Raw genomic sequence first — 17,758 nt, forward strand, 5'->3', positions numbered from 1 at the left:
CCAGCCTGGGCCAGGAGGCAGGGGTGAGGCTAATGCCCTGGGGCTTGCAGCAGGAAGACTTGCATGTTATCCTGGCCAGCTCCTCGGGGGCCAGGCCCACTAGCTGCCCTCTCTGGATCCCCTGGTATTTGCTTCAGGAGCCAAAAATCCCCAGCAGCCTGGCAAGGGGCTATAGCCCAGAACTGCACCTTAGCAAATCATTGTCTCCCCCCCTGGCAGAAGGGGGTGCTTGATGGATCTCTGGGGTGGAGGTGGGTGAGGCACATCAAGGGTCAGGAAGAGGGAGGGGACGGGCAGTCACTGCAGACTTCAGAACCACAGCTAAGACAGGATTTCACCTTCTGCAGGAGACTCTCCTGTGCAGGCTCCTTGCCTCTTTGCTTGACTCACCCAGGTCCTGGCCCTGCTCCTGGGATCTCCATCCTGCCATAGGCACAGAGAAACGCAGGGAGGAGGAATAGACCCCCACAAGTGTCAGAAAGTCCCACTGGCACCCAGAATTGTATGATCAGCTCAGACAGAGGTCAAGGCTGTCTTCAGCCCACCTTGTTTTGATTTCTCTGTCATTTATATAAGGGAGGGCCTGGTGGAGAGCCCTGCCTGCACACCTTAGGGAAGATCTTGGGACTTCTCAGTCAGAAACCCATGGCCAGGTTTGTCCCTGTGGAGGGGACAAGATTGATTGCCTTTAATGAGCTTGATGAGTAATGGCGATAGTGAGAGGGCCCCCAGGTGCTCAAAGCCCAGCTCCACCACCTCTGAGTGAACCGTCAGTGACAACAGGTGAGCCCAAGGCGCAGAAAGATGTTGGTTCAGACACAACTGCTTCCTCATAGGAGTCCCCTTGGAACTCAGTTATGGGGTGTCTTGTCATAATTACGAGATCAGAAGGAAGACAGTGCTCAGCCCCTCCTAACCCAGACCTCTGGTTGTTGCCCTTGCAGAACCCTACCAACTTGGATTTTTTGCATATGGCCTTATTCAAAGTAAAATTCCAGACTATGCTTGCAGATATAATTTGGACAAAACCGAAGTCTACAGTAAGTACCAACCTTTGTGCCTGCAAGGGACACTCTTCCCACACTGCACCTCATTCCCTCAGCCAGCTTAGACTTCAAACCCCTTGCTGGCCATTCACTGTGGACCATGTGAGGACAGAGGCAGCTTGGACAAGTGGAAGGAAGGACCTGGCTGGGGACCCTGGCCACCTTTTCCTTCATATGCAAAGCCAGGAAGTAATCAATCTCCCAGCATAGTAGGAGTATCTTGGAGCATGTCTTACACCTTTCAAGGCTGGGTTTGGGGTAGTGGGCCTCCCTCATTGCTGTACTCCCCTAAACCTTTCTCAGCTCTCACTTCCCTTGAGAGGCAAGGATCTGAACCGCAGGAGTCTGCTGGTAGGATGTGGAGGCAGCCCCAGGGCCCTGAGTCTGTGTCAGGTGCACTGGTAGCTCTCCCAGGAGGGTGCGGTACCTTGGATTGAGAGAGGATACCAACTGGGCCTGGAATCCTGGCTCAGGCCCACATTACATGTGTGACCGTGACCTAGTGAGTGTTCTGTTGTCAGCCTCTATTATCTGTACTATAAAATGGGACCAATACGGCAGGTGCGCTAAGTACTGTCATGAATGTAAAGCTGCTATTTGGAAATACTCAGGCGTCAGGTGTTCCTCCATGATGGGTTCGTGGCCTGAGGAAGCACACAGCTGGGGCAGCATCTGTGCCCTCGGCACTGAGGTCCCTCGGTGCTGAGGTGGGGCTGATATCCCCGCCCCACAGAGTGCTTAGGGACAGTGGGACTTTCTGCTTCCCCCTTAACTCTCCCAGTAAGCTCCCTGATACATTGGTTTGATATAATTAGATGACGTCTCATTGCAGGGCCATCTGGTCAGCCCAGAGCAGCACCTCTCACCCAGCACATTTCTGGGCCAGCTCACCTTCATCCACGGGTGAATAGAATGGGCAGGACTCTGCCACTGCCACACTCCTGCACCACACAGTGTGTAGATGGCTTCAGGGAGTTAGAATCCCCTTGGTCTGTATTTTTTCAAGAGTGGTTAGGAGCTTAGAAAATCATTTACATGGAGAGCTAATGTTTACTGAGAACCTATGACATCAGTTAATGTGCTAAGTGTGTTATATACATTATCTCAATTAATTCTCAAAAGACCTGTTGTTATTCTTTTGTTTGGATCTGGAACCAAGGGAGGGGTGATTAACGTGTTTGCCCAAGGCCAGGAGTTGGTGCATCAAGAGGTGGAACGAGGACACAGGTGATCTGATTGCCTAGTCTGGACCTTCCGCCTGACTGATGACAGTCCTTGAGTGAAGCTAGACACAGCCTATCCTCCAAGAAGCGTGTTCAGATGTTTCCTCTGCTCCTCAGCAGTGTTGTTTTCCCGCCCTGGAGATCACCAGTGTTTCTCTCTGAGGTAGACCAGCAGCGAGTCTCACACAGAACAGCCCATCCCACAGTCCTGGGCTGCCTTGCTGATCACCCTGCTGCATGTAGTTGGAGGCTGGCCAGAAGTGGTGGATCAGAGCTGTTTATTGCCAGGAGCCCTGATGCACCAATGAGGTTTGATTTGGTCTCTAATTGTATTTCCCTCTTATTAAAACACCTGGGAAAACATTTTAGCAAACATGGAAAAGCATAACAAGTTTTAAATCAGTATTTCTATGTTTTATTGTCAATCTTTAGTGTATTGTGATTTTATATATTAACAAATCTTTAAAATATGGCAACGGAATTATTTGGTTTAATCAGTTCATATCGGTTAGAAAGCTCCTCCCCAGTCAACCATGCTTTTCTGGCCCCTCAGTAGGCGAGGTGCCTGCCCTCCTTCTCGCTGCTCTGTGAACGCTGTGGAAAGTTCATCACATTTCCTTGGGGTTCTTTTCACAGTAATCCCAGCCATCACACCCCTCAGGCACAAATGCTTTCCCTCACGCATACTTGGTGATTAGTTTCATTGTCAGCACTCATGAAAGGATAAAACAGTTCAGAAGTTCATAGCTAGTCTGACAAGTGAGTCATGGCAAAAAGCTGGTCACCTAGAAGTGAACCCTCCGTAGGGAACAGGCCTGACCTGTGGCCACAGTCGGGGGTGTGAGGAGACTTAGGGCTCAGGAGAGAGAAAGTTCCACAGCTGCCAGCTGTGAACTGTCTGAGCCCCGTGAGTGCCACCTCCCAGCTCTGCCAAATAACAGAACACACACCCACACAGAAGCCCTGCCCCCTCCCCAGGCTCCCCGGTGTCAGTAAATGGCACCCCCACCCCCAGGAACTCAGGTCACTTACCTGCACATCGTCCTGGATCCCCCTTGGCTCCCACCTCCTCATCCAGTCCCCCCCGCATGTCCTGCTGCCTCTGTGTCCAAACACATCTGGACCTGTCAGCCCCTCGACTGACTCTCTGTAAAGCCCCAACCCCTTTCCAGGGCTCCCGAGGCCAAACCCCCCCCCCACTCACCTCTTTCCCCTCAACCAGCTCAGCTAGTTACACCTCAGGCCTCTGCACAGGCGCCCACAGCCTCGGCCTCTCTCCTCTGGGACTTTCCCTGGCCGTCCCCTCAGCTGGCCTCAGCTCCAGGCCTACCACCTCAGAGAGACCTTATCTTACTGGGAATTTTCAGTAATATACAAAAGTATGAAAGTTGTACAGGGCACTTGAAGCCGCCTTCACCTACCTTCAGTGATGGTCAACCCCAGCCAGTCTAGTTTTACTGATCCCTCACCATTGATTATTTTGAACCAAATCCCAGACATCACACCATTTCCTGTATAAATATTTCACTTTCTCTTAAAGAAAAATTGTCTTTAAAGACAGGACAGGTCACCTGTTCTTAAACAGCTGTCCCTTCCCTTGTGTATTGACGTCACAGCACTTTTCATTTTAGCATTTGTTTGTTCATTGTTTGTTACTTTATTGTCTGTCTCCCTCCCCAGTCCCTCCAATGTCAGGCCCTGGAGAGCAAGGTGTCTTCCTGTCTTGTCCCCACTAAACCCCCGAGCCCTGCACAGTGCCTGGTGCACGGGAGGTGTCAGAACAGGGCAGAGAAGAGAAGCTGCTCCTGCCAAAGTGTGAGCTCGGCTCGCCAAGGGCAGGCAGAAGGGGAGGGATGGATGGATGGACAAGTCCATTGACATTCTTTTCTTGTGGTTTTCTTTTAGCTAAAAGACCCAACTCTGTGACTCATGAGAAAATAATTTGCGATGGACATGTTTTTGAGAAGCGTGGACAGTAAGTGTTCAGGGCTGGGAGCCATTTAGGCAAGTTTTGCCACCACGAGAAGTCCAGAATGTGGGATGCACGCTTTTCTCAGGCAGCACGTGTCTGTCTCCAGGAGGGTTCAGGGCTTCCTCCATACCTGCCCTGGTTGGTGGTCCCCTGGGATGCTCAGGGATCTGCCATGGTCCAGGCTCTGCAGAGGAGGGCAGGATGTGTGAGATGATGTGCAGCAAGGATGGTACCTTTACTCCAGGCAGCTTTTTCGAGTGAAGCCAACATACTCAATAAATACAGAGGAGTCGGGATGGTGACACTGTAGTGCCATCCCTGGTCACTTAGCTCATGGCTGCGAGGTCCTCTGATTCCACACAGGACTCCTCTTTGCCTGGGCAGCCTTCATTGCAGTGGTTGACTAGGTAGTGCTTGGGGACGAGCTCTCCTTACCCTTGCTGTCTGCCCTCCGGTAGCCCCGAATGCCTGATGTTCAAAGTCATCACAGCGAGGAGAGCTGGGGCTACAGAATGAGCCAAGTGTGAGAGCTGCGTCAGTCCCAGCTCCTGGTCACATCTGCACTTTCTGTGCTTTAGGGTGGTTGAGGTTGATTACACTCTGGACCAGGGCAACTCCTTCAGTGAGCGAAGGTTGAAAGTCACCAGCAAGGACTGTGTGAGTAACATGTTCGGGCTTCAGCCTCCCTCCAGGGCTGTCCAGAGAATCTGCTCTTGAGGGGCAGATAACCAGGGGATGCAAGACAGGGGAATAAACTCACTAGGGAAGGACCAGCACGTAGCCTCTGCAGACAGGCACCTTGGGCAGCATTTCACAGCCAGCTCAGTGCTCTTAGCCCTTTATTGGGAAGTTGTCCCCCCACTCAGGTTTGTGAAATTCCCTGGAATGCTTCTATAAGACTCATGGAGTACAGCCAGCCATCCAGGTCCTGGAGAAATTCTGCTATCTCTGTGAACCAAGTATCGTTGAAGGCACGTGGAAGGGACAAATTAGAGAACAGACTTCAGAAACAGTGCTGAGGCTCTGCCTAACCTGGACACACCTGGCCACCCCCACTGGCCCAGGCCCTGTGATGGGGAGCTCTGAGGTCCATCCTGGATTCCAGCTGCGGTGAGCAGGAGAGGCTGGGACACTGTGTCCTAGGAGACAGAGTGCAGGACCTCTGGGACGCTCGGGTCCTCCAAATCGGGTTCCCGGGCACAGGGGTTGGGAGGACTGGACCAGCTGTGGCCGAGCACAGTCAGGGACTGTTTCCATGTTGGTGAAGCAGCTGGGAGGGCTCTGAACCCACTCCTGACCATCACAGCCCCCACCTTTTGAGCCTGTCTGGAGACACTGGCTGTCACTTTGCAGATATCATCAGCCACCCTGTGCCTCTCCTCCTTTCTCGTGCTCCTCAGCTGTTCCTCTGTCCTGACTCGCTCTGGTCTCTGCAGAGAGACTCTCTCCTCTGTCGGTGGGGAAGCTGTCACGGCCGTGGGGAGGGCGGGGGTTCATCTCGGGGAGAGGAAGCTGGGAACACAGGGATGCTCTCCTAAGACCCACTTTTCCAAGCTCCGCATCATCTGGGCACCTTAGACCGGGGCTGCCCAAAGCGGACCACAGAGAGCATTAGGCTGGAGTGAGGTTTCCCCCGGGGGGAAGGACACCTGTGCCGAATGGCCACCACCCTGGTGTCCAGTACCAGCTGGTGAGGGTTCCAACCATGTGACAGTCTCCCTGTGTCTGTCTCCCTTGTCCCTGCACATCCCCCTGCAGATCAGAGACTGAACCTACACATTTCCCACCAGGGTCCCACTCCCTGCAGCCATCCATCTGCAGGCACATTTAAGAGAGAACTCAGGAGCAGCCTGGGGCACCGGCCCAGCACAGGGTCCCCTCAGCCTGACTGGACCTCTGCTTTTGGCCGCCCTGTTTCCTGGGCACAGGCTCTCTCTGCCCACATCCCTGCCCTGCTTCTCTGAAGCAGAGCACTTGACTTAGGGAAGGCTGTGCAGTGCGCGAGACCTCGGATGCAGCACACGTGCCCGTGGTTATGAACAACAGCACAAGAACAGATCTCGTTCCTTAAGCCCCCACCTGGGCCTGGCGTGTGCTGGGACTGTCTGTGAGCGCTCTCTGAAGCTCTCAGGTGCCCGCCATTTCCTCACTGCAGGTGTGGGGACAGAGGCTCAGAGAGGTGGAGTAGCTTTGCTTAAGGTTGCATAGCTGGAAAGAGGGGGAGAGAGACTACAGAGATGTGATCAGGATGTCCTGCCTGTGTTCTTGCACCCCACCTCTCAGGGGGCCCCAGCCTCCCCTGCCTCATCCGTCTGTGTATCATAGCTCTTTGTGGTCCTCCCAGAACCCCTGTGCTCTCAGCCAAGGCAGGCTGTGAGGACTGGGTTGTCACTGCTTGGAGGACTGGAGTATGGGGGGAGCCACTGAGCCAGCACAGTGGTGTGATCCATGGCCCAGGGCTCCACAGGGGCTCTCTGGGTACTGGCTCTGACCCCCTAGCCCTACTGTGGTCCCCCTAGATGAGGCAGCTGGAGGGGAAGGCTGTGACCGTGTTGTGGGGTCTACTGTGGGAAATGTATGTTGGTTGCACAGGAAGAGGTCCCCCAGGCCCACCCCAGGACTTTGGCGTGTGTGCCCTCTGCAGCTTTCGCCTACAGAGCCCACGACAACAAAGACAACAACCACAACGACAACAACGACCACAACAACGACCACAACAACCACAACCACGACAACCACAACCACCACAACGACCACGACCACACCAATGACCACAAAAATGCCAACGACCCCAACGACCACGACGACCACGACCACGACCACACCAATGACCACAAAAATGCCAACGACCCCAACGACCACGACGACCACAACGACCACCACAGTTACTACCATTCTCACAACAACCACAGTGACGACAGTTGTCACGGAGCCTGAGGTTGTTCCAGAGGAGGAGACCACAGTGGCCATTATTGTCACTGAGAGCCCAGTTCCCAGCAGTCCTCTCTTGTGCCTTGCACTCATCCCATCCTTGCTCATGATCCCGTTGCTCCTGGTCTGCATCTGCTGCTGCAAGAGGGTGAGTGGCCCCTGCCCGCACAGCCTGTGACAAGCCCTCATCAACCTAGCGGACCATCAGCCTGAGACACGTGGACCAGACACATGTGTGACCCAAGATCCTGCCAGTGGGTTCCCATCAGCGCCGGGTCCTCATACCAGCAAACAAGGCACAGACTCTGCCTCCCATCCCGGGATAGACACAGCCTGGACTTCCAGGGGGCCGCCTGCCTCCTGCTTTCACAGAGAGGTGGCCTATGGGCTGTCTCAGCCTCATGGAGTAGGGACCCCAGGCCCCCTGAGACCAGAGCTGCCTCACAGCAGTCAGGCTTCTGGGGTCTCAGGTGGACCAAGGCTGGAAGGGCTTTTGCTCTTGGGGGAAGAAGAGGGGTCTGCAGGGGCACTGATGGCCTGAAGGGAGGAGGATGCTAACATCAGGGGAACTGTGCCTTTGAAAACAACATGGTCCCTTTCCGTCACTCCTTCCTCAGTCATTACTGTGTCACCAGGATGTGCAGGGCCCCAGAAATGAAGCAGCCCCACCCCTGCCCACAGGAGCTCGTGGGCTGTGGCTGGTCTGGTATGGGAACCTGGGAGGCACTGAGGGTAAATGTCACCTTCGGGGGTGTGGCAGGTCTCCTGATAAAGCAGGAGAATAGCCAAGGGCAGAGATTGGCCTGGGAGGGAGGGAGGCAGAGGCACTGACTGGGTGGGTTTGCAAGGACACAGGCCAGAGAGCTGGGTGAGGAAAAGGAAAAAGCAGAGCTGAGAAAGAACACGCAAACCAGCAGAGGAGCCAGCAGGTCAGGTTTCTGCAAAGGGGGAGAAGTGAGGAACGACGGGGGGAGAGGGGGTGGACTGGCACCCCTGAGGGCTGGGAGGCCGGGGCTGCAGGGGACGGAGGTGAGGGGAGAGGAGGAAGGGGTGGGGGTGTTCTCTTGTCTTCATATGACATCAGGGCTGTTCATGAAACTCCCAGGGGGGCCTCTACTAGGGACCAGCTGCCTTAGTCTGCCTGTCTTCCCCTCCACCCTGCAGGGAGGGACCGATTCCCCTTTGATAACTGAGGAGCCTGAGGCTCAGGAAGGTGGAGCGTGTTGGTTACAAACCCCTAGGCAAGGGACACCCAGACCGATACCCCAAAGCCCTTGTTCTGTCCCCCTGCTGCCGCTGAGCAGGGTCCCCTCCTGTCCTCCTGGCTGAGCCAGAGCCCCACATGCCCTTCCAGCCTATAATTACATCTTTTTAACATTCTAGATCGTCAAGGAGCCACCAGCAACCCAGAAACAAGAAAAGGTAAGTGGAGTATTTGGTACTGATGTTGTCAGCATGCCTGATGCACACACTGACCTGCACAGAGAGGCCTCCTGCCGCCGATGGGGAGACGTCCTCCCCTACCTATCTTGGCAGAAAGAAGGCATGACAGAGGGTTATGGAGGGGCCCAGGTAAAGAAGTGCCACTGAGACAGTATTCCTGTACTCCCAGCATGGCATGATCCAGGGTCTTTGTCACCGAATCAGCAGCGTGGCTTAGCCTTTTTTGGAAACTACTATGGTCCCTCCTGAAATAAATGGGCTTTTTGTCAATTCCCAAGGGACTGTTTGTAGGATGAGCCTTCCCCAGGACTCCAGAGCATCCTTTTTGGAAAAGTACCCTCAGGTTTCAGGGATCTGGTCCCCCTTCTCCAGGCTCTGATGTCCATCGGGCTCCATTTCCTTGTCTTCATCTCCGTGTCATGTCAGGGGGAAGGTCTTGGCTGGGGGTGGCCTTGAGGGACATGGGGCTGAGGAGAGGGGAGGGAGGAGGGCATTGAGCTGTGAAGGGGGTGCAGCCCAGGTGAGCACAGGGACCAAGGGACAGGGGAGCAGGCTGTGGCTCACCAGGGTAGGCGCCCAAACCAGGGCCCATAAGAGGCAGTTGGAGCAGGGGCATGGTGTCCCAAGAAAGGGGACCTAGGCCTGAGATCTGGTGGGAAACAGGGTCCCTGCCCAGGCTGGCAACTGCGCTGGTTGCAGTATGGCCTGAGGATGCTGGATCTGTCAGAGTCAGGTGAGTACCACCCTGTCCCTGCTCGTGACCCGCCACCCCACCCCCACAGCCTCCACCATGTGACACCGCCCCAGGCCCAGCTTCTCCAACAAGGGCAGCTCCGGGAACCAAGGGGACAGGACAGAGTTTGTTGTCCTTTAGAGAAGAGACATCTTTGTGAACCAGAAGGGGTTGGCTTTTTTTTCACACGGAGGACTCTTTCTTACTGTGCCCATTGCTGCTCATTTGTCCCTGATTCTCCAGCAAACATTCCCTGAGTGACCAGAACTTGACAGGTGCTGGGGCCACAGATGTCATGTGTCTGCAGCCAGGAGCTGCCAGACAAGGAAGCAGACAGGGTTTTCTCTTTCTAGAAACCATGTGCCATACAGCCATGTACCAGGGTGATCTTTCCCCACTGTGAGTGCCAGGAAGACAGCACAAGACCAATGGAGGTGAGCAGGGCCCTTGGGGACGGAGGGTTCACCCCCTCCAGTAGGAGGTGTGAGGAGAGGGGAGCCAGTTCAGACCACACAGGCTTGGGCCTGGAAGGCGTGGCTTGGATGGAGACGAGCTTTATGGGCACTGGGCTTTGACCATTTGTAACACAAAAAATTCAAAGACCCTCCCTATCCTAGTGGCCCAGGACAGGCCAAAGGACTGAGGGCTCAGGCACTCACCACGTCCAGGTGTCCCAGCACCAGGGTCTCCCCCTTGGATCAGGCCCAGAATTCTGGATATCGGTGGCTGGCTCACAGCTGACAAGTCCCTGGTTTGCACAGAGGTTGTCATCAGCTCCAGCACTGATTGAGTTGGGTTTCAGTAACTATCAGGTGGGTGACTAAAAACATACCAAATCAGAAACAGCATTACGTAGGTCAGGGAAGAAAAAGAAGAAAAAGAAAGAAAGAAAGAAAGAAAAAGTAAACTTCTGAGCCACGTCCTAACCACCATTAAACCACCAGGAGGTTCCCCAGCTCCTGCTTGGTGAGGGGAGGAGAGCGCTCAGTGCTTGGTCCTTGTGGCCCCAGAGATGGGTGACCAGATCCACAGGGAGGAGGGGCCTGAGGACACTTCCTTCCCTGGGGAGTAATAGGCCCATTCTGGTGACTATGATCCCAGTCCGGCAGGGGGCAAGAGACGACACGGATGGAGAGGGTCCCAGTGGCTGGTGGGAGGAAGAAAGAACCCACTATCTGTGCCCAGGTTTGCCCCCCCAACCCCCCTACCCCGCATTGCCCTCCCCCTGCAATACACCCCCTGCCCCTGTCCTGCCTCTGTCCATGGTCCTATCCACTGCTTCCTCCTGGGAGCTTCAATAGCAGCTGGAGGGCCAGAACCATGTCTCTCCTGACAGTCAGTGTGGGGCACAGAGAAGCCACATCAGCCCTTCCGGAGAGGGAGGAAGCCACCTGCCTGGGGCTTGTTCCTGATCACAGGGCCAGGCCCCCACCCCCGTCCCCCCGGGTCCTCTTTCTTGTCTGCTCTTGGTCCTCTGGAGGAAACTGGTTTGCACAGCAGTCCAGTCTTTTGTTGGACTGGACCACGTGACCCAGTGGTCAGTGACAGGCCTTCCATCAGTCTCCCAGCAGGCCATCCAGGCCAGAAGTCAGGAGCCTAATCTCAGCCACCACAACCCCCCTCCCCAGTTGTCACAACTCCCCAGAGACAGACAAGTAATGATAAAGTCTCAGAGATCAGGCTTCTTGCTCAAAAAGAAACACGATTTCAGGGTTCATAAGAAAGACTGAGTAGGAACAGTCATTTTTGTTGGAAATGAAGTTAAGGGGATTCATAGACAAGGCAGAGCTTAGGGTGAGTCTTAAAAGGTGAGTAGCAGGCCACTAGGCAAACAAGATAAAGAAGGACACTCCAAAGAGAGGGAATAGCTTATTTAAAACTTAGAAATATAAACTAGTTGTTCCAGGAAAGAGTTTTATCTGATTGCCTGTGTCGTAAGCAGCCCAGAGACGCTGTCAGCTTGTCAGTGAACCCAGGCTCTGTCACACCCAGGACTCTCATCTGGGGACAAGGGGAACATGACAGCAAAGCCAGGGATAGTTGGTGCTACAAACAGATTATGCTGTCTCAAAGGGTCTGCATCCATCTCTACCCAAAACAGGGGACCGGTGTGTGCTGCTGACTTCACAGTCCATCACCCGTCTGAGGGTGCCCCCACCTGCCCTTGCCCTGCAGGCCCTGAACCTAGCCTGAAGGTTGTGGTGAGGCTCATCCCTTCAGCACACACTCGCCAAGAGAGCCTTGGTGCTGGTGTTAAAGTGGGTGTCAGGCCTTGGCCTTGCTCCCCAGGCTCCCAGTCTAGCAGGTAACAGACAAGTTCAACATCAGAGCAGCGAGAGTCAGAGTCAGAAAAATGGGGCTCCCTAGGAGAAGGGAAGGCAGATGTCCAATGCCTAAACAGAGTTTACAAATAAGAGCATAGTCTTGAGGCCAGCACCCAGGGAAAGGAAGGGCATCAGAAAAGCCCACCTTGTGGAGCCTGACAGGTACTGAGCCTCATCCCCTGAGCCAAGGAAACCACAGCCTTCGACTCTCAATTCCAGTGGCTTCTCAGCAACCCCTTCTCTTTCCTCTTCACACAGGGGAGAGGCATCAGCTGCACCTTAATGGAACGCCACCCCTCGCAAATGCTCTATGGCCCAAACGTCTGCCTTCCACCCAGCCAGGAGCGCTTCCCCCTCAACAGCTGGTGCTCGCGTTGTCAACATGCTCCACCCATATGCTCTCAGCCACCCTCCAGGATGCCACTACTGATCCCTCCCCGTGCCCTGGAGCTCTGCAGAGCTACTTTGTCACTCCCACCCCCATAGCCCAAAACCCAAAATACCAAAAATACAAAATTGTTAAGAGCCCCTTTTGTACTGATTTGGACATATATATATTGTGTCTTGGTTTATAGTCAAAAGGAGTTGGAATTTGCTGCTGATCAGCAAGAGAGTGTTACCTAATGAGCATTGCTCCACTGTATGAGAAGCAACTATACTGCTCCTTCCAGGACAAAGCACCCTGGTGGCCTGTGGATGTAGGCATGATGAGTCCGTTTCCCCACAGACAGGTCCTTATCTGTCACCAAGGGATGAGATGCTTGGGGTTTTACCCAAAATATGCTCTTTCAAAAAAGCCCCAAATATCTTTGATGTTTGAATACAATCTGGTGCCCATTACTCACTTGCTGTTACTTAATCTCCTGGACAATTTACTTAATCTCCTTGTGCTTCAATTTCCTCCCTGAAAAGATGTGGATAATAGTGTCCTCTACAGGTTGCCTTGAGGGTGACAGTTAACTGCTGCAACATGCTCAGCATAGGGCAACACTTCTGGTAAAGAAACCCATTTGTTAATGTCTCCCCTCCCTGCACCTGGAGAGGAGAGGATGATGAGCTCAGAGATATCAAGAAGTATGTGGTGAGGACAAGGGTGTCAGAAAAAAAAAAAATCATGACTGCGCCTTTCAGCTCTGGATACCAAGATGTGTAGTTGGCACATGTGAGAATTCTATGTAAACTGCTGACCACATGTGGGTTAACATCCAAGGCCACCACTCATGTAATCTTCAAAACATCATCAAAAAAGTTCCTAATGCCTACTACCTCCTTCAGAAATGTTAGTTCCCTTCTGTTACCTTAATATTTCTCATAATATAAAGGCAATTCCTAGTGCCCAATTTTCCAAGCTTTCAAATCAGCTCCTCCATTGACAGAGACGGACCTCCTAATTTTTCAGATCCCTCCTGCAGAAGCCTTAGAAGACGTAAATTTCTCCTTACACACTTCTATACTAGAGGACTATCAATAGACAAGAATTCACTGTGAAAATCACAGAACAGGTGTAAAGATGAAGCAACACCCTGGACCACAAAGTCCAAGAAGGGAAGAAGAGACTGCTTATTCAGATGTGCACATACCAATGCAACAAATCAGGGACCATGAAGAATCAAGTAAACATGAAATGATGAAAATAAATAAATCTCTAATAATTGTCCCTAGAGGAATAGACATCTATGAACTGTCTTACAAAGAATTCAAAATAATCCTCTTAAAATAGTTTAGGGAAAAACAAGAACACACAGACAAACAACTATATGAAATTCAGGGGAAAAAATGCATGAACAAAATGAGAAGTTCAACAAAGAAACAGAAACCATCAAAATACTAAATAGAAACCAGAGCTGAAGATTACAATGACTGTACTGAAGAATACAATAGAGATCTTCAGCAACAAATGAGCAAGCAGAAGAAAGAATCTGAACTAAAAGATGGGTCACTTGAAATTATCCTGTCATAGAAGTGAAAAGAAAAAAATTAAAAAGAGTGAAGAAAGACTTTGAAACATCAATAGAAATAATAATGAATTTGGGGGCCCCATAGGAGAAGAGAGAAAGAGAAAGTATATTTAACCGAAAGGGTTGAAAACTTATAAAACATGGAAAGAAAGATGGACATCCAGATTCATGAGGCTCAAAGGATCCCGAATAGGTTGAACCTCCAATGGCTACAGCAAATTACATTGCAAGTAAATTGTCTGTGGTCAAAGACTTAGGGAAGTTTGAAAGCAACAAGAGAATAATGAATAATCACATGTAAGTCACACGCATGAGACAAGATGGATTTCTCAATAGAAACTTTCCAGTCCAGGAGAGAGAGAGAATGTATTCAAATATAAAAGAAAAAACCTATCAAACAAATATATGGTACCCAGCAAACCTGTTCGTCAGAAATGAAGGAGACATTGAAAACATACGAAAACCAATAAAGCTGAGAGTTCATTACCAGAAGACTTGCTGTACAAGAAATGCTGTAGGAATTTCATCGAGCAGAAATAAATGGATAATAATTAGCACTGTGAAAACATAAGAAGTTTCTCAAACTCTTCCAAAGAAATGAAGAGGCGGGAACACTCTCAAAGTCATTTACAAGGCCATCACTATCCTGAATCCAAAGCCAGAAAAGGGCATTACAAGAAAACTACAGACCAATATCCCTGGTGAATATAATGGAAAATTTCCCCCCAAAATACTAATGAACCAAGTTTAGCAGCACCATTAAAAGGATCATGCAGCATGACCTAGTGGGATTCTACCCTGAAATACAAGGATAGTTTGACACGCACAAAACAATAAATGTCATACATCACATTAATAGATTGAAAGAAAAAATCATACGTTCATCTCAATAGATGCAGAGAAAGCATTTGACAAAATTCAAGATCCATTGATGAATACAGACATGAGCCATTAACTCCCTAATATGAGCGTTCACACAGCTTTTGTGAAATTATTGAATGTCTAGGGCAACCTTGAAAATAATCTTTCCACTTAGAATTCTGTGTCTAACTGAACTGGTATTCAAGAGTGAGCACAAAACAGATATTTTTACATGTACAGAACCTAAGTTTAACATCGTCACAACCTTGTTGCTGAAAAACCCACTGACTATTGAGAATAACTGTGTACTGAAAATCACAGGGACGACCACCAATTTGGAGAGTTTTTCTCTTGAAAAGGATGGAGAGCACGAAGTAGGTTGGTTAGGAAGAGTCTCAGAGGGTAGAAAAGTCTCAAGTGAGTTTCAGCCTTGCAGATGGGGAGACTTGGATCCATCAAAGGAGACTGAGCTCTCCTACACACAGGCCGGCATCAGTATCCTTGCTGAGCTCAGCTCTTGGCTGGCAGCAGGTACTTGCCTCTGTTTGAATGAGGGGGTGGATTGTGGTGGTGGATGGTGGACCCAGAGCACCCTCCTCTTCAATTATACTCCCTACTGTCAGAAATCTGAGTGGTGCATTTTCAAGACACCCACTATGTACATGGACTTGACCTAACAGTTAAAGACAGAGTTATCAGATTGTTTATAATTCTAGGTATATACTTTTAAAAGGAAACACATCTAATACATAAGAACAATAAAGAGTGGACTGTAAAAGAATGGATAGTGATATGCCAGAGATGCTGGGAAAACCAAAAGGAGGCTAGAGTCTTCAACAACAACGACAAAAACAGCATTAGGGCTAAAGAGGGTAAGTTCCTAACAATAAAGTTTCATTTTTTACAAAGCTACAAAATTGTTAAACTGGCATGCACTTACGAAAGGAAAATTATAACTGATGAGAAATTGCCAAATCCACTGTTATCCTGAGAAAATGTGAACAATTATCAGTCAAGACAAAATATTACTTAAACTGTAGAAGATTTGAACAGTACAATAAACTTGGTATAATGGGACTGGAAAGAATCTTCCACTCAGTCATGTATTAAAATAAGTCCCCATAAAAGTGAAAGAAATAAAAGTAAAAGACCATATTCTCTGATCACAATGCAGTTCGTTTGGAAATCAATGACAAAAAGAAATTTTGAAAAAATGCATACAGCTGAAAATGTAAAACCATACATGTAAATAATTGTGGATCAAAGGATAAATCAAAACTAAAATTAAAATATTATCAGATAATAATTGTTACCTGTGAAAACACATGACATATACAGTGAAAGAAAAACTTAGGAAATTTGAGGCTCAGAAGTTTCATATTACAGAAAAAAAGGTGAAAATTAATGAGCTAATAATCCAGCTAAACATTTTAGAAAAAGAATTATAAAATACTCAAAGAAAATAAAGATGTGGAAGAAAGAACAAATACATTAAATAGAAAACCAAAATTCAATAGGGAGTAATAACAAAACCAATTGTTTGAAAAGTTTACAAATATAGATAATACACTAATGGAATTGATCAAAAACAAGACAGTGTTTCCCAACCTTTTTTTTTTTTTAAATGAACATCCCAGGAGCTTTTTAAAACATTTTTTTCTTACAGCCATGCCCTCTCATGAAATTTTAGTACCGCAGATCTACTGTTTATCACTTGTGTGCTGTGCCTCATACTTCAAAAGAGAAAGGCAATTTTTACCCCCTTGGGGCAATATCCTCCCTGTTGTGAATGCATGGAATAAGAAAAGATACAATTAAGTTATAATAGGAATTACAAAGAAGGTATAAATAAGGACAGCAGAACCATAAAAATCGAACATATTCTGAAAACCTTATACCAATATTCATGAATAGATGTTCAAATTCCAAGAAAAACATGATACTTGAAATGACTGATAAAAGAAAAAGAGCACTAAAAATCCTATGTGTTAGTCTGCTCGGGCTGCCACAACAAAATATCACAGAAGAGGGGAATTAAACAACGGAATTCCTTTTTCCCACAGTTCTGGAGCCTGGACATCCAAGATCAAGGTGTCAGCAGAGTTGGTTTCTGATGAGCCCTCTCGTCCTGGATTGCAGGTGGCCGCCTTCCCTCTGTGTCCCCAGCTGCCTCTTCACTGTGACCGCGTGGACAGACAGCTATGGGGACCCCTCCTCTTCTGATGAGGACACCAAACCTGTAGGATTAGGGCCCAACCCTTACGACTTCATTTAACCATAATCACCTCCTAAAGGCCCCACATCCAAATGCAGTCACATTAAGGAAAAGGGCTCAATATATGAATTTGGGGAGAGATGCACAATTCAGCCCATTGTGTTTAGTAAATAGTAAATAGTAAATAAAGTGTACCAGTAGTTTAAAGACTTCCTTCAAAGAAAACACCAGGTATAGGAGATATCATACCAAATATTCAAGAAGTGGATTATTGTGATCATGTTCAAAGTTTTTCCAAAGACAACATAAAACACTTCCAGATACATTTTATGAGGCTGATATTACCTAATATCAAATTCAGATAAGAACAGCACAAAAACAGAAAATTACAGGCCAGTTCCTCTCATGAGCAAAGGCAAACAAAACAAAACAAAACAAAACCCAATAGTAATTGCTAAGACAATGCTTTATTTTTGTTCTACATGTTGAAATATCTATTTTAGACCTATTAGAGAATGAGTTTTAGTATATATCAATCCTTTGTGCATATAAAAGAAAATAAAACAAAATAAATTGGTTAAAATACTTCTAAAAATTTGTACATACACAGTGTGAGTTTTTGAATCACTTTTGACTCAGAGTTGTTAATGCCCAATGTTGATTCACAGAGCAGAGACAGGCCATCCCCACTCAGCCCTCTCTGATTTCTCATCACAGAAACTGTGAGCATAATAAAATTGTTCATTTGTTGCCCTTCAGTTTGGAGTGGTTTGATAGCAGAAGGTAACAGGAATGCCCCTCATTCATAAGAGACTTTGACATTCTTGCTGGACCTTCTTCCTTTTCTGGATCCTTCCATCCACTGGGTCACAGGAATGACCACTGCCACAGTCTGGACTCCCAGGTCCTTGACCTCCTTCGCGACAGTGATGTCCTTATCTAAGCCACCACAGCTGCCCTCTTTCAGCCGACAAAAAATTTCAATAGCTTAACGCCACTTCAGGGCAACTGTAATGATCATTTTTTAAAAGGAATTTGATCAAAATTGTTTA

General features: G+C 49.1%; 1 protein-coding gene across 1 annotated transcript; it reads left to right on the top strand.

The window, feature by feature from the left end:
* Positions 1–7,063: 7,063 nt before the first annotated feature.
* Positions 7,064–12,213, top strand: LOC116155668 (anthrax toxin receptor-like). The gene is made up of 4 exons (XM_031460779.2): positions 7,064–7,320; positions 8,556–8,594; positions 9,702–9,782; positions 11,931–12,213. The coding sequence occupies exons 1-4, from the start codon at positions 7,069–7,071 to the stop codon at positions 12,156–12,158; spliced, it is 600 nt and encodes a 199-aa protein (XP_031316639.2). The 5' UTR covers positions 7,064–7,068; the 3' UTR covers positions 12,159–12,213.
* Positions 12,214–17,758: the final 5,545 nt, after the last annotated feature.

This window comes from Camelus dromedarius, chromosome 8 (genome assembly GCF_036321535.1).
Source record: "Camelus dromedarius isolate mCamDro1 chromosome 8, mCamDro1.pat, whole genome shotgun sequence".
NCBI classification, from domain to species: domain Eukaryota; kingdom Metazoa; phylum Chordata; class Mammalia; order Artiodactyla; family Camelidae; genus Camelus; species Camelus dromedarius.

What these genes read in the sequence shown, in the direction of transcription:
- LOC116155668 (XM_031460779.2), top strand. Translation starts at nt 7,069, where the DNA reads ATGACCACAAAAATGCCAACGACCCCAACGACCACGACGACCACAACG. An exon ending in GCATCTGCTGCTGCAAGAGG is followed by an intron (nt 7,321 to 8,555) that starts GTGAGTGGCCCC and finishes TTAACATTCTAG; the next exon opens with ATCGTCAAGGAGCCACCAGC. An exon ending in CAACCCAGAAACAAGAAAAG is followed by an intron (nt 8,595 to 9,701) that starts GTAAGTGGAGTA and finishes TTCTCTTTCTAG; the next exon opens with AAACCATGTGCCATACAGCC.